The sequence below is a fragment of the Malaclemys terrapin genome, chromosome 12, assembly GCF_027887155.1.
Source record: "Malaclemys terrapin pileata isolate rMalTer1 chromosome 12, rMalTer1.hap1, whole genome shotgun sequence".
NCBI lineage: Eukaryota > Metazoa > Chordata > Testudines > Emydidae > Malaclemys > Malaclemys terrapin.
Window position 1 is genome coordinate 11,127,002 of NC_071516.1, and position 17,073 is coordinate 11,144,074.

Sequence of the window (17,073 nt, forward strand, 5' to 3'; positions counted from 1 at the left end):
AAATTATTCGCTGAGACTCATTCATTGTTAGTATATTTTTCGCTAAAGCTAACCACCTGAACCCATTTGCCATGTTTAACAGCTTCGAAATACAGCTTGGATAAATTGTTGCCTGGGGCACAAAGTACCTTAATACCCTCAAATATGGAATTGTTTAAAATGCACTTTTCTGTAATTCGTCGTCTTTATACAAACAACTCTGGTTTTTACCCTGGCATTCCTTGGCTGTTTGGCAATTTCAAGCCTGTTTAATAATACTAAGGCATTCCCTATCTGCCAATGTTGTACATGTGTTACCATTGATAAGCAGTGAATGTTTTCAAGTGATCAGCAGCTGTAGCATGCAGGAACATGGCTGAAGGGTTGCTTCTCTATAAATATAGTGACTTAGTTTAAGTGAATATGACAAAGCGCAGGGGAGTGCTGTATTGGCCATTAATATTATCAGCCCACTCTATGTTTCCACTGTCTTTAATGTGAGTTACACAGTGGCAAGGCATAAAGATGCCCCCTCCACCCCCCAGCATTGTAATTATTAGGACTAAGTGCACCTAATGCATGTTTCGCTTTTTTAAAACCTGTTTAGTTCTTGTAGAAGGCAATAGTCTCTCAGTCCTGGCGAGGCCTCTGTACAGAGCCACAAAATGGGTGCAGCAGTCATCTGGCCTCATCTGTGGCATGCCTGGATCACAACTGAGGAGAGGGAGAGGAGCGCACTACACTCAGTAAAGCTTCATTAATCCTTGGTTTATTTGCGGACACTGCCAACAAGAACGTCGTTGAATATTCATTCTTATGATGGTGTTTTGTTCGGGAGGAGGGGCTTTTTTATTTTTATTTTATTGTGATCAGACTGGGCTGAAGCCAGCAAATAATTTGCCTTACAGGGCACAGAATGGCCACCAGCCTGTAACCAATTCTAGTCACAACCAAGCGGGGCCATAATGCCATTCCTGGGACTGTTACAAACCGTATTCAGCACTTCCATAGCATGTGGCATCTTCAAAGCCTTTTACAACATCTGTTGAAAGTCAAGCCACCATCTGTTCCACGTATAGCACGCAGGTCATGCTTCAACACAGAAACGAAACTACTTGTTGCCAGCACAAGCTGTTTGCTTTTGAAGTTTCTCTCTCTCAATATAGTTTAGGTTAGAAGAACAGCCATTTATTTCTTCTGCAAAATCTCATCTCTTCAGTCAGGCTTAATGAAGTCATAGAATCATATGGTTGGAAGAGACCTCAGGAGATCATCTAATCCAACCTGCTGCTCAAAGCAGGCCCTGTCCCCAGACTCCTAAATAGCCCTCTCAAGGATTGAGCTCACAACCCTGGGTTTAGGAGGCAAATGCTCAAACCACTGAGCTATCCCTCCTCCTGGTCATCAATGGGCTATGCGTTGCGTGGGTAAGATGGGCCCTGCTGCCTCATGGACAGTTTTAAGGCTATCTTACCTTCACCCACATTTTGGGATCTCAACAGGCATTTTCTTTATGGTGCACTAATTACCTGACTGTCGGGTAAAATTTAAAAAAACACCTAAATAACTTAGGGGCCTAAGGCCCATTTTCAAAGGTGACATGAGCACACAGGAGCTCAGGGCCAGATATTTAAAAGGATTCAGGTGCCTTAACGGGCAGCGTGATGCCTAATGTGGGTGCCACTGATGTTTTCAAAGCTGCAGCTCATGCACCACCTAACCCACCCACCCCTGGTGCCTCAGTACCCTACATGCCTGCGTTTCTGCTAGTTGGCATTTTCAAAGCAGCCTCAGTGCTCCAGCCACCCCAATGAGCTGCTCATAGCTGTCAGGGCCGGCTCTAGGCACCAGCAAACCAAGCACGTGCTTGGGGTGGCACATTTTCAGGGGCGGCATTCTGGCCATCTTTTTTTGTTTTTGTTTTTTGTTGCTTTGGGCGGCAAAAGCTTAGAGCTGGCCCTGGCAGCAGCAGTGCATGGTGCGCGCAGGGCGCCCTGGGGCTGCTACGGTTCACGCTATGGGGGAGCAGCGCCCGTACCTTGTGGCTGGGCCAAGCAGGAGACACACGTGCTGGGGGCCGCCCCGCGGGGTACCGCAGCCACCTGCAGGTACCGCAGGGCGGCCACCCCCCAATGCCGCAGCCGGGGCTGGGCGAAACAGCCCAGGGACTGCAGCAGGGCAGCCAGAAGCAGAAGCAGCAGCGGGGCCATAGAGGGCGGGATGCTGCCATGCGGGGTCCGCATCCCGCTCTCCGGGGCTCCACTCCCTCTGAGGCTACCCTGTCCTGGCTCCTCAGCCCCCTGCCGGGGCGGTCCCCCAGCTCTGCCCTCCCGTGTCCGGGAGGTGGGATCCCTGGTTGGAGGGACCCTGGGCTGAGGCGCAGCCGGAGAGCCCCATTGCTTACCCCGACCCTGCCAACGCCGGACTGGCTGGAGGCAAGGGGGTGTGGCCGGAGTCAGCACTGGTGGGGGGGAGCCCAGGGCTGGGACGGCAGGGGGTGTGGGTGGGGTGGGATAGGTGGGAGAGCCCAGCGCTGGGGCGGCAGGGTGTGTGTGTGTGGGGGGGAGAGAGACCAGGCCTCGGATGGCAGGGGGTCCGGGTGGGGGAGGGCACTGCTGGGGGGGGGGTGAGAGCCCAGGGCTGGGGTGGGGGGGGCAGCCAAAATTTTTTTTGCTTGGGGCAGCAAAAAACCTAGAGCCGGCCCTGATAGCTGTAGCCCAAGCCCAAGTCCCCCAGGCCCTGAAGCAGAATTTTTAAAAGAGGCAGGCAAACGCCTATCTTGCCACTAAGGTCCAATCACAGGCGTGCTCTGAGCATGGCTACAACCTGACATCTGTCAGACCTTGCAGCAGGAGGGCCTGATGATGGCCATTGACTGGAGGGGACAGAGGCAGCATTAGCACCTGCACAAAAGACAGCCAGGGCACAGTGAACCATAGGGCAAGCATTAGCGCAGTATTGTGCATATGAGCGTGTTTTGGCTGCTAGGGCACGGGCTACTTAAGTGACTGACCTGACCTAGGTGGAGAATAGAGTTTGCAGCTGAGGATCCCGAGCACAGGGCGGAGCCTATCTCTGGTGTGTCAGCCACATGTACCAAGTCAGTTACTTAGGCACCTAAATCCCTCTCCTCCCTCTTTACCCCCCCCCTTTCTGGCATTTCATGCCTGATTAGGTTAGATGGCTCTCCACTTAGCTGGCTGGCTTTTGAAAAGCCTTTTCTTAGGCACTTAATTACCCCTTTGCACTCCACAGGGAGCTGCTTAACTTGGGGCTGAAAATTCCAGTAGCCACGAGGCCACCTAGGGGATAGGCATTGCTCCACCCAGCCAAGCAATGCCAAAATCCCTTTAAAAAACTGGCCCTCATTTGCTTGCAATTGGATTATGGCTTGTGACTGCCTGGCACTTTTGAAAACAGGAATTAGGCTTTTAAGTCACATTAAGGCTTTTTGAAACTTTTCCATGTATATATAAACTCTCTGGCCTTCCTGTGCTAGTATATATATATATATAGAGAGAGAGAGAGAGAGAGAGAGAGAGAAAGAGAGAGAGAGAGATGTAAGCAGAGTCAGGATGAACTCTACCCTGACATCTGGTGGTGAATTGTGGCAAGTTGTGGAAAAGAACTTCAGGGGCTGGTCTTGTTTGCATAAGCACACCCACCCCACCTAGCATGAGCCCACAGCCGCCCAAATGGTCACTTTGGCTGCTGTGGGATCCCCAGTTTCTCTGTTATTGGGGCAGAAAGAATGAAGTGTTGTTACCCTGATTATGTGAATCAAGGCTAGTGGAACTGTTTTATGACAGAGGGACTCACCATCAACTAAGTAGCACTTGCTAGACAAGGGACATGGGTTCCAAAACCCAGTGAATTAAGAAAAACTTGAGACAGATATGTGTAGGGATTTGGTGCAACCTGAAATATCAATTGCTGTATCTTCTTCCACTGTTCAATAGCAGAGCTAATTTTGATTTTATTAAGAGTCTAGTTACAGGCTGCTGTACTGAATTCACTTTGGGCTAATGGTGCACTAGTACTGGGGCTCTCCTACTACAAACTGAAATTGCTAAAGAGCTAAAATTACTAAGAGCTGGAGATTGGTGTCTTAATTAGTGCAGGAGCCTGAAAATATATTGCTAAGTGGCAGTTTGCTGCTTGGATAGAGTTGCCCATGTGACAGTGAGTGGAGTGAAATGGAGCGGAGCAGTTTGTGGGATGGCTGGAGTGGTTTATAGGACGGATGGTGGAGTGGAGTGTCTCGTGGTGAAGGTTGCAGCAGAACCCCACGGAGAGGCAGAGCAGTTGGCTTTACCACGTAAGGTGCCCCTTAACACCCTGAGTGCCCCCTTCTCCCCCCACCAGCTGGGAGGGGGGGTAAAACTCTGCAGATAAACTTTTGAACTCTGGGGCTGCACTGACCAGGGACAGAGACTTTTGGGTTATTGGACTTTTGGGACTTTGGGGTGATCTTTTGGGTTGTTGGACTTAAGACCCTGAGGGGAAAAGGACACTGCCAAACTTACTTGGGGGTGGATCTTTTGCTCACAGTTTGTGTTATGAATCCTGTTTTTAGTGTTTCCCCAACATAATGCCGCATTGTTTCCCTCTTTTATTAAAAGGATTTTGCTACACTCAGACTCCGTGCTTGCGAGAGGGGATATATTGCCTCTTAGAGGCGCCCGGGGGGGGGGGGGGATGTAATTGTCCCAAGTCACTGGATGGGGGCTCGAGCCAGTTTTGCATTGTGTTATTGAAACGGAACCCTTAGATACTGAACCCAGCCCTTGTTGCTGCCAACTCAGACGGGCAGAAGGGTTACATATATATATCACAGTAAGGCCTGAGCAGTTAAAAACACATGGCTAACAAAAATGGACATGCCTGTGGTCATGCAGCCTCTGGCCACAGTTTACCAATGTGTTGTTTTGTAGCTCTGTGCTTCCAAGCATCTCCTGCATCTTTTCATACATGAGGGGGCCTTTTACCTGGAATTTGTCATCCCTTTAAAGCATTTGTCCTAATGCAGCTGCATGTGTATCACAAACCTTTGTGTTGGTAGCATCACATCTGTTGACTCATCTCCGTATGCCAAGTGTAGCAGATGCTATTTATTTTCAAATTCAGTTTTAGTTTTAAAAAAGTGTGATGCCCAGGCTGAGCCCCCAGGTGTCAATCTTAATCACACAGCAATACAGGTGGATTTGTGAAAACTCTAGCAGAGCAGTTTATATAGTGGACCGCATGTCCCAGCTACCATGGGCTAAATGTGAGCAGTGGCTAGCACAGGGATCTGAATGCTCTCCCTAGTACCTTGTCTGCTCAAAACTGGCACAAGAGAATAATGACCAAAAATTGTTACTATCTAATGGCTTTGGTGACTTGTATGTAGTGCATTTCACATCTCCTAGCGCCTAATGGACAGGTTTCCATAGCACCAAAGAACTGGGGAAAACCCACTACCACAATTGGCCCCCATGTTTGTCAGTTCAACAGAAAGGACAATCACTGAACAACCATGGAAACGGAACCCTCAGAGACGCTCGTACCAGGTTAGTGTTAAAGACATCATAGGGCACTGGAGGGAGCTTGCACTGCCATTACGAGCCTACACTGTACCTGGTCTATGGTTCAGCAGAGGATTTCAGTCTCCAGGGCTGTCAAGAAGGCACTTTTCATAAGCATGACGTTCACTTAGAAAAATAACTGTCAGGCATTTGTGTTTGTACCACTGTGTGCCAGCAAAATGTGCAATTTAATTTAATTCTCCAGAAAGAAGTGTCACGAGACGTAAAAGTTGCACAACTGTTAGAAATGCGTGAAAAATTGCACCACAACTAGTTTTGCTTCTGCTTTGTGTTCCCACCAAAAGCTTGGTCAGCACTATAAAGGTAAGTCTACACTGCACAAAACCCCACCTCCAGCTGTGAGGCTCAGAGGCTGGTTCTATAGACTCAGTCTACAGACTGGGGCTTGTGGGTTATGCTATGGTGTTTTTAGCTGGAAACACCCGAGTCGTTCCTGCTTGGGCTCCAACACCTGGCCAGGGGGAGGCTCTCAGAGCCTGAGCTGAACATCTACACTGCTATGTTTAGTGCCACAGTGTGAACCTGAGTCTCCAGACCTGGGCTCTAAGATGTGCTGCCACAGGGTTTTGGGGTTTGTTTCTTTCCATGTAGACATGCCCTCTGTGGTTTAGACCAGTACTGGGTCACGGACTGGAAGGCACTGGGTCATGGCAGCTCTGGTCAGCACCGCCAATCGGCCATTAAAAGTCCCGTCGGCGGTGCTGCCCGGCTAAGGCAGGCTAGTTCCTACCTGTTCTGACACCGCGCTGCGCCCTGGAAACGGCCAGCAGCAAGTCCGGCTCCTAGACGGGGGGGGGGATCATGGGGCTCCACATGCTGTCCCCACACTCCCATTGGCTGGGAACTGGCCAATGGGAGCTGGGGGGTGATCAGAGCCGGCGCAACCCATTAGGTGACCTCGGCGGTCGCCATGGGTGCTACAATTTTGGGGGCGGCGACTGCGGCGGTATTTCGGCGGCGGGATCTTCCACCGCCTCGGTGGGGGTGCGGCATTTTGGGGCAGGACCTTCCGCTGCCTAGGGCGGCAGAAAAGCTGGCGGCGCTCCTGGGGGTGGTGCCTGCGGGCGAGAGCCTCGTGGAGCTGCTTGCACCTCCGACTAGGAGCCGGACTTGCTGCTGGCCACTTCTGGGGCACAGCGTAGTCCGCGGTGCCAGGACAGGCAGGAAGCCTGCCGTAGCACCCCCACTGCGCTGCTGACCAGGAGCCGCCCGAGGTAGCCTGCGCCCCAATCCCCCGCCCCAGCCCTGAGCCCCCACCAACCTGGAGCCCCTTCCTGCACCCCAAACCCCTCATCCCTGGCCCCACCCCAGAGCCATGAGCCCCCTCCTTCACTCCAGCCCCGAGCCCCCTCCCACACTCCAAACCCCTCATCCCAAGCTCCCTTGGGTCATGGGCATCAACAATTTTCTTCAACTGGGTCGCCAGAAAAAAAGTTGGAAAAAAAACCTCCTTGTTTGGACCACAATCCTGCGAAGACTTCAATGGCATTACTCTCCGTGCATAAAGTTAGGCACATGCACACTTCTTGCAGGATCAGGGCCTTAATGGAAATACCTCTTAAAGAACATAGTTAAAAGATTTACACAGGCAGGAGCCTCAATGTTTCTGTAAAAAGAACAGGAGTACTTGTGGCACCTTAGAGACTAACAAATTTATTAGAGCATAAGCTTTCGTGGACTACAGCCCACTTCTTCGGATGCATAAGCTTTATGCAGGGTAAAACAGGTTTATTTGGGTTTAGGCCCCATTGGGAGTTGAGCATCTGAGTGCTAGAGACAAGCACACTTCTGTGAGCTGTTTTCTGGTAAACTTGCAGCTTTGGGACAGGAGATTCAGACCCTGGATCTGTGTCTGGAGCCAGACGGGAGTGTCTGGCTCAGCAAGACAGGGTGCTGGAGTCCTGAGCTGGCAGGGAAAGCAGAAGCAGGGGTAGTCTTTGCACATCAGGTGGCAGCTCCCAAGGGGGTTTCTGTGATCCAACCCGTCACAGTGCATATCTCTCTATCAGTGTTATAGAGGGCGAACAATTTATGAGTTTGCCCTGCATAAACTTTATGCAGGGTAAAACGGGTTTATAGAAGTGGGCTGTAGTCCACAAAAGCTTATGCTCTAATAAATTTGTTAGTCTCTAAGGTGCCACAAGTACTCCTGTTCTTCTTTTTGCGGATACAGACTAACACGGCTGCTACTCTGAAATGTTTCTGTAGGCAGCCTAGGGGAACTGACCTTGCCAGTGAAGTCTGTACCCTGGAAAAACATCTGACCATAGCACGAAGGCACGTTCTTGGCAGATACCAAACTGATACCAGATGTTCCTGCGAGTTTATTAAGAGAAACGATTGCAGTATAATCATTAAAGGCGGGGGAGGAGAGGGGGGAGCCGGCTGCTCTCACGACCCCATTCTTCTAGGCTTGCAAATGCCCGCAACTCCCGCAGGGGGCAGGCGCCTGGTTGAGCAACGAACACACCCGAGATTGCGGAGAGCGCCGGGCGGTGCTGCTGGGGCTATGGTGGGGGGGGATGTCCAAGGCTGGGATTAGCGGCGAGGCCAATGCAGTCCCAGGCGCTAATCCCAGGCGAGCCACTGCCCCGGCCCCTCTTGCCCACGCGCTCGCCGCCCACTCCCCGCGGGCGGGCCCCGGGCCCGGCGCTTCCTGCGCCGCGGGTTCTTGTCCCTCCCAGCCCAGGGCGCAGCTGGGGATTGACAGAGCCCAGCCCCTGGCTGACTCAGACGCCGCAACCTTCCCTTAAATACTCGCGCCGAGGACGGGGGGAACCGGCCCGGCCGCGCAGGAAGCAGCTGTAGCTCCAGGACCGCCGCGCTGAGCATGGCCGGGCTGCCCCAGCATCTGCCCCCGCTCCTCCTGCTGCTGCTCGGGGGCTGCCTCTGCCCGGCCTCCGACGCCGGCCTCTACTTCAGGGAGGGGCAGCACTGCTACAAACCGGCCCCGCGCCAGCCCCCCGGGCTCAGGTGAGCGCTCGGCCCCGCCGCTGGGCTGGGTGGGAGGAAGGGAGCCACGTGCAACGCTGCTGCTACGCCCGGGCCACTGGCTGGGCGAGAGGCGGCTCCTCGGAGCCGGGGCCAGGCAGAAGCCGGTCAGCCTCTCGCGTGCCGGGAACGCTGCCTGGGCCAGGCAGGCAGAGCCCAGCAGCCGCCCACCGCAGCCCGGAGGAATCAGCTGGGGGTGAAATCCCGGAATGTCACTGCCCACGTGATGCCGAGACCTCCCCAGCCCCTACCCTACCCCGCTGCCCCTCCTTACTGTATAGGGTGACCAGACAGCAAATGTGAAAAATCGGGACAAGGGTGGGGGGTAATAGGAGCCTATATAAGAAAAAAGACCCAAAAATCGGGACTGTCCCTATAAAATCAGGACATCTGGTCACCCTATTACTGTACCCGGCCTGCACCCACCGCCTGGCCGACCCGAAGCGGCCCCTGGTAACAGCGGAGAACTTCACCGCACCAATTAGTTTTGATAACATCCAGGCTCATCGCCATCCCCTAGGGTGGCAGGGAAATGGGGTGTTTGCAATTGGCCCCAGTTTCAGCAGCAGGGCCAAGGATTCTCTGCTTCTCTAGGGGCAAAGGGCCAGGACCCAACTCCTCAGAGGGAATTTGGTGCCTAAATACCTTTGAGGATGTGGGCACAGGGTGACTATTGGGGGAGACGGGGATTTGCACCGCTGCCAAGTTATTCCTTGATACAAGACTCCTGAGCAATGCAGAAGGGAGACAATAAATCCATCCTCTTAGTTTTGAGAGTAGATCGAAAACCGCATGAAGGCTGGATTGTTTCATGTGAACTCCTGCAAAGGGCTGCATTGGGGAGGCCTCTCATTTCTTATGTTAATCTCAGCTGCCTACCTGGTAGCTGTTTTTGTGAGTTAACACTAGTCACAAGACCATAGATAGAAGGGTATTAAAGGTCATGGTGGCTAGAACTATCATGTGATCTCAAGCTAGGATGGAAATTCTCACACATCATTGTGAGACTGGAAGATTTTTTTTTTTTTTTTTCCTTTCTCTCTCTGAAAATATAAAAATCATCTCTGGGAAACAGGCTTAATTCTTACTACTTTGTTTCCATATAGAACCTACCCTCGACCTCACGAGTACCTGGACATCACTAAACTTCCCCCGAGCTGGGATTGGCGAAATGTAAACGGGACCAATTTTGCCAGTACCACTCGGAACCAGCACATTCCTCAGTACTGTGGGTCTTGTTGGGCTCATGGCAGCACCAGTGCCTTAGCAGGTACTTGTTACTGGGTATCTGTTGTTACTGGGTATTGTTTTCTTGCCAATCAGTCCATTTTCAGGATCCCCCACCATTCTGAACCCCTGATGGGGGGGCATCCTCGATTTGCAGGATTATCAGCACTATTCAGGGTTGTCACTGCACAAGACAAAGGGCCTAACTCCTAAATAGCTTGGAGGCTCTGGGCCAAGGTACCTGCCCTAAATAAAACAGACTGGGGAGAGGGTAAGGAAGATTTTAAAGTGAAGGTAGTTTTGGTGGTAGCATATACTGTGGGAATTCCCCAACTGGCAGCTGAGAAGGGGAATTTTTTTTTCTTGGTGGAATGTTCCAGTGTGGTAGAGGTGGCCTCCCTCCTTTAGAATTATACACAGATTAAAAAGGAAAAATTGGATTGATTAAAACACATTTAGCAGAAGGGGCATTGCTTGTGGGGTGGGAATGTCACACTCTCTTCGCTGTATAGTTCTCTTCTCCCTCTTGCATTTAGTCACAGTTAGGCCCCAGAAAGCCAGGAGAAGCAGGTAGATAAATTAATCTATCAATACAGTGAAAACCGAGATACAACTGTGACTTCCCCTTTTTGGGTGGGGGCAGCAGCTCAGCTGGAGTTTAGCTTTCGGTGGAGCAGTTTCTCTTTTGCCTCTTTAGGGCAACAGCAGCAGTGGGACAGAAGCACATGGGGCTGGGAGCAGGTTACAGTAACTCCACCCTTAACGTCCTCTCGCTTAAGGTTGTTTCGATCTTACGTCTCTGCTCAGTTTCGGAACATGCTCCATTTAAAGTTGTGTGATGCTTCTCTATAATGTCATTTGGCTGCCTGCTTTGTCTACAGCTGGCAGCCCCCCCACCATCAGCTCCCCCATGCTGCCCCACATACAGCCCCTCCCGCCTGCCGGCAGATCCCATGGATCAGCGCCTTCCTCTTCCTCCCCGCACCTCCTGCCACTGGCAATCAGCTGGCTTGCAGCGTTCAGGTGGAGGAGCAAGGACTTAGTGTGCAGGCTCCCCCTCCCTCCCAAATACTGTACTGTATGGCAAAAAAAAAGGGGGTAGGGGGGGAAGAAGCGGGTTAAGGGTGGGGGTTTGGGGGAAGGGGTGGTGTGGGCAGGCCGAGGGTTGAGCTCTCCACCCCTGGGAAGGTGCCGCGGCTGCTGCACAACATGCTTCTCCTAGCCTACAGCACCTTCAGCCTCCTTGCCTGCCTCATTGTCTACAGTGCCAGTGGGCTGTGCTGTGTGGGGTAAGGCGGGGGCACCTGCCAACTATAGTACTGTACGGCACAAAATTTCCCTGGCACCTAACCCCCCATTTACATTAATTCTTATGGGGAAATTGGATTTGCTTAACATCGTTTCACTTAAAGTCGCATTTTTCAGGAACATAACCAACGTTAAGTGAGGCGCAACAGAGTGCTTTCATAACTGGTAGAGGATGTTAGGATTTATCTAATTAAGGACTGAAATGAAACATGTACATCCATATATATCTGCCCCTGAAGCCAAATTTGAATGGAAAACAGTAGCTGCACCTGCAAAACATAGACGCCATCATTTCGCCCACTCGATTGGGTCACGGTATGGGCACCTAGCCATTCTGTTAGCATATACCACTGTAGGCTTTTGCACCCACAGCTGTCTGCAGATATTTAACAGATGCAGCTAAGGAGACATAGTTGAAATATTTGGCCCGTAATGAGTTACAGACAACAGTAAAACTAACAAGCCCCAATTGTTTATTCTTCTGTTATTACCACAGACCGCATCAACATTAAGAGAAAAGGTGCTTGGCCTTCTGCCTACCTCTCTGTTCAGAATGTTATTGACTGTGCCAACGCAGGGTCCTGCGAAGGTGGAGACCACACAGGTGTTTGGATGTATGCTCACAACCATGGCATTCCAGATGAGACCTGTAACAACTACCAAGCCAAAGACCAAAGTACGGCAACAGATTGCAAACCTTCCTAGCTACTACTCACTCTTATTTGGCAGGGTTTGGTATTCGCTTTAAAGGAAATTAAATATAATTTAGCTAACACACGCATTTCTTTTTCTGCTTCTACTTACTGCGGGCTGCTAGTGAAGCACCTGCTATCTAACTAGGAGCAGCAGTTCCCTTAGAGTAGCTGTCTGTGGTTTTTTTTTTTTTTTGCACCAGAATCAGACAGCATAGATGTTGCCATCATGTCTGAACAAGCATCCACCATTCAGGCTGCTAATGTGAACTCACTAGGCACTGATGTGCATCGGTGCTTTCATGCAGTAATATTTACAAGTGTCGTCTTAAGTTACCAGAGCAGAACTTCAGTCTACTATACTTACTTGCAAACAAAGCCCTTGAGTTGTTTCTCTAGCTCCACAGAAGCAATTTAATTATTTGTATACTGAGACACGTATCAGGAAGTAGTTTTTATAACCTACATTGAAAAGCATGTTTGAAGGCTGAAACAGATAAAGAGCACATAACCTTGAAATATTATTGACTGTGGAGACTGCCTTAATTAGCAATCTGAACTTGCAGCTTTATCTAACCTGAAGAAACAAGCAGTTTTCTCTGCTATATTTAATCTTATAATTATGGCCCCTCAAAAGGAATTAAAATTTACCATTAATTATTTCATTGAATAATTAACTGTAAGAAGAAAAATACTAGCTTGCAATGTTAATCGAATGTCACTGCTTCTTTGTAGCATGCAAGAAGTTTAACCAGTGTGGAACCTGTGTTACCTTTGGGGAATGCCACGTGATAAAGAACTACACCCTCTGGAAAATTGCTGACTATGGCTCTGTCAGTGGGAGGGAAAAAATGATGGCAGAAATCTATGCCAATGGTCCAATCAGGTAAAGACAGTATTACAGGGTAAGAGTTATCCTGTTAATTTTCTTTTAGTTGTTTGCAAGCTTCATGGGATAAACTGGAGAGCCTCCTTCTGTAGCTCATTCAGCTACTTCTTCACCAGACCAGGCCTTACCCTCTGAAGACTGATATGTGCTAAACTTTTGCACAATATCTTATGATCTAGACCCACTTAAGTGAAGAACTTTTCATGTGAAGTGAAAGTGGGTGACGGACACTGTTCTCCTTTAGTCTGCTGTAATTAGTTCTGAATGAGGAAGCTCTTTTTGCTTGTTACAGTTGTGGCATAATGGCTACTGCACAGCTGGATGCCTACACTGGAGGACTTTATGCTGAATACAACCCCTCTCCTATGGTGAATCACATTGTATCTGTGGCTGGCTGGGGTGTGGAAAATGGAACCGAATACTGGATTGTCCGTAACTCCTGGGGCGAACCATGGGTAAGGAAGAGAGAGAAGGGATGTGCTCAAAATGAAATGCACATTTTTAAAAACTCCAGACATTTCTGTATTACAAGTTGTACAACTAGCTTTTTTTTTTTTTTATAAACTAAGTTTCCGTCTTAGCCATAGGAGTTGTCTCAATCTATGATTTTTAATACAGCTGACAACTAGGAAAAAAATCTATAAACTGAATGTAATGCTACCCCACTACAAAGAACACGTAAGGCAATAGCGGGCCAGCCTCTGTGCGGAATCCTAATGCTGCCCTCATATGTGTATGCAACTCCCATTGAAGCCAGTGGTAAATAGCTTTGTGATATATGGGTCCAATAGCTATTTGGCTATGGATAGTAGGATATGGAAATGAATTCCTGGCTGGAAACAAATGAGTTCACTAGAGAACTGCTATTTCAAATAAGCTTGTTTTGTGAATCCCACTCAAACCCTTTGCAGAGATCTGCCTTCACCTCTAGTCCCCCTTGCTCTGCCCAAAGTACACTGCTTATGAGACAGAAGTTACTTTGATGTTACTAATTTATAAACTTTTTGCCAATACTAATGAAAATTAATTTACTATAGGGTGAACTGGGCTGGCTGAGGATTGTGACAAGCGCATATAAAGGTGGAAAAGGAGCTGAGTACAATCTCGCTATTGAAGAGGATTGTGCCTACGGGGATCCTGTATTACCTTGATCGTTTCTAGGGTTTATGGGGTTCTTTCTGGCTTTGAAATTTTATTTCCCCCCCCTCCAATTGTATTTTGTTTTAATTAAAAAGGCAGTTTAACTATTCTGTAGTAAAGAATGACTAGGCAGTTAAGAGGAATTAGCTCAGATCACCATGATGTTTTAGAAGTGGAAAAACTGCCTCTAGATTTTTAACTTGCACTGCGTATTTAAAAGCAGCTGTTAAGACAAATTTGCTTATCCTCTGCTTTATGTGCCTGGTACTTACCAAGCAACTTATCAGAAGTTATAGGTACAAATCTTCTCACTGGAAATATCATTCTTTCTTGTCCATATAAGATTTGTTTTACACTTGTAACAAAGGAGGTTTTCCTTTTAGTACAAACTTTAAAGTTTACTTTAAGCAAGAGGTACGGATTTCTTTTAAAAATTTGGGTTTAGACTTGCAAATTATATACAAAGTACAATAGCAAAGTAAATATCAGTGAGCTACATAAATGCAGAAACCGTACTATGTTTTTTGTTCTCTATTTTAAAACTGTGTCCTATAGTCACAGCCTATTGTTTCACTAAGGCCTGTGTTGCATTGCAGATTGTCAGATAAAAATGACAAAGTGATGCAACAGTAACCAAATCTCTTTAAAACTACTGGAAAATGTTTAATATAAGCAATGATTGTTATTGCCTGATGCTTTCTTTACTCTAATTCTAGGCTTTGGTATTTGAATGGCTGTACTATTTTTCTGTACAGGGACAATAACAGGTTTTTTTAAGGGGGGGGGGGGAGAATGGAAACAGGGTTCTGATGAGACATAGCTTTTAGCATACAAGGAAAGATGATATGTTATCTTCCTCTTTCCTGCTTACTCAACCTCATGTGCCTAGTTCTGTAATGGTGTAAATTACAACCCAAACCATATCAAACATTAACTGAATCACAGTTGTTAAACTGACACTGTTTCTTATGTGAAGTGATTAGAGGGTGCGCAAGTGGATTGTAAGAGTTTAATGGAATTTGTTTCTCAACATTAAGTTAGTGGTACCTATGGCAGCATCTCTTGGCAGGACACAGACAAGGTTTAAACAGAATCTGTACTTTAGTTAAATACCATCATGAGGTGCCAGTGAAGGATGGGTGGGGGAATAGAGCCACCTTCAATGATCGCATGTGTATATGAGTGGACTAAGGACACCTACAATTTGCACAGAAACTGAGTGCCCCATGTCACTAAGGGTCCTGCTCTTGGACTGAGATGCTAATCAACCACAACATACTGAAGGTCACATTTACCTAGAACAGAGATTAGGGTCTGCATTTCAGGTATGCTACAGGACAGCAAGGAGCTACACACTTCTGTTTTCCATTTTGGCAAGTTAAGAAGAAACTGATCTTCCAATGTCTTAAAACATCTCTAATTTCAGGAGCCAGCTGCTTTTTTGTTTTAAATAAAAACATAATTGTTCACCTGTGACCTACAACGGAGAGGCACATTACTCATCTACAGTTGTTTCATTGTGAGAGGGGCTTTATTTTACAAATTATTAGCTTCGCCACTGTCCCACTGATTTCTAACACCATTGCTGCTGCTTTGATAAGGTCCAATCTACCTTCAATCTCAGAGGGAGAAAACTGTCTCCTAAACTAGTTGCCTAGCAAAATACAGAGGACAGTCTAGGGGCCTATGATCCATATTGGAACATGCAGCATTGGTCTCATGGATACAGTATAGGATGGGCCACAAGAGCTACATTCTATTCCTAGTTCTGACAGATGTTCTTTGTGAACTTGGCCAAATGCCTTTCCTTGAGCTGTCAAAAAAGGATACTAAAACATGAAGGTTGCAAAATTAATAGTCTTTAGTTACATGGTCACGTTAGCATAATTCATATATGCAAAACATGGGCAACCTCAGTTCTACACTGCCTAACTCTTGAAAACTCAACTTTGCACCCTTGCTATTCTTAAAATTAACTTAAACATTTAAGGTTTACTAAAAATATAAGTTCCACAATATGAAGCCACAGTGACCCAGATGGGTCATCAGCAGGGTTGGCCCTTGAGGTCCACACCACAGACCTTTCACTTGAAGGACAAAATATGGTTGTAGGGGCAATTCTAATTTTGACTTTTCCTAACTCTTGAAAACTCAGCCTTAAGGTTCTTTTTAACAGCAATGGGGAGGAGTTGGCTATCCGCCTCTGTGAGCCAACCACTGCTAGGGGATGAGGTACACGAGCTGATGTTGGATTTCACTGCTATTTGCTGACAGCAGAGTAATGATGAAATTGAAGAATCCTGGGTTCCATTCCAGGCTCTGGAAAGGAGCATTTTAAAATAAATTATAAACCCTTTTATCCTCCGCCCCATTGCAGGTGAGTTAAGCTGCTTCCTCCTCACTGCCCAGGCATCAATGGGGGAAAACTGAGAAATGCAAACAAACATTCTCCCTCCTTTCAGTCCAGTTGCCAGGAGCAGCAATTCCAAGGCAAGTTCTGCTTAGCTGCTACAGGCAGGGAAGGAGCATGCTCAGTACCAACTGAACGCTGCTGCCAGCCTCTAACAAACCTCAACTGACCTTGTGCAAACTGAATTTTCAGAGGCCAAATGTGTGGATTTTCACTGGAACAGTAAAGACCATTTGCCTGAGAGCAGGATAATTTCTGCTTCAACACATGGAGGTAGTAGAGCTTCTCAGTGAAACAGTGGTCAGAATTTTTTTCAAACATGGGCAAAACATTCAGCATGGAAAACTGCAACCTGAATGGTTATAATCTGGTAAAGTTATAAGCTATTGAAAATAATGTATAATGGAAAATGTTAGCCACCTTGAAAGCAATTTATATGGCAGTCATGTCATGGAGTGCATTGTGCTAGGCACTGTATGAAAAGAACAAAAGCTTACAATTTAAGTAGAGGACAAGACAAGAGATGGATATAGACAGGGGAGAACAAGGAAACAGTATTGGTCAGCATGGTAAGCACTAGTCTCGGCATACCAGTGGCCTAGCCATTTTTTGTAGGCATCACAGCAAAGGAGAGTTTTAAGGAGGATAATGAGGTCATTATCCTGATGTTTACAGCAAGCTCCTCCCAACCACAAGGGGCAGCAAAGGACAAAGCATGAAAGTGCTTGCTTGGAAAGTTAAGAGGACAATGGAGGCCAATTCAAGGCAGGAGTCAATGTCTCAACAGCAAATGAGAGATGGTAGTAGGGTGGGTATGAAAGGCTTTTAGAGTAAAGACAAACAGCTTCT

At 47.9% G+C, this 17,073-nt stretch overlaps 1 protein-coding gene across 1 annotated transcript; it reads left to right on the forward strand.

Moving 5' to 3' along the window:
- Nucleotides 1-7,954: 7,954 nt before the first annotated feature.
- On the forward strand, nt 7,955-15,290 carry CTSZ (cathepsin Z). Its single transcript, XM_054045274.1, has 6 exons — nt 7,955-8,540; nt 9,665-9,828; nt 11,590-11,769; nt 12,521-12,671; nt 12,967-13,129; nt 13,712-15,290. The coding sequence occupies exons 1-6, from the start codon at nt 8,398-8,400 to the stop codon at nt 13,823-13,825; spliced, it is 915 nt and encodes a 304-aa protein (XP_053901249.1). The 5' UTR covers nt 7,955-8,397; the 3' UTR covers nt 13,826-15,290.
- The last annotated feature ends 1,783 nt before the right edge of the window (nt 15,291-17,073 follow it).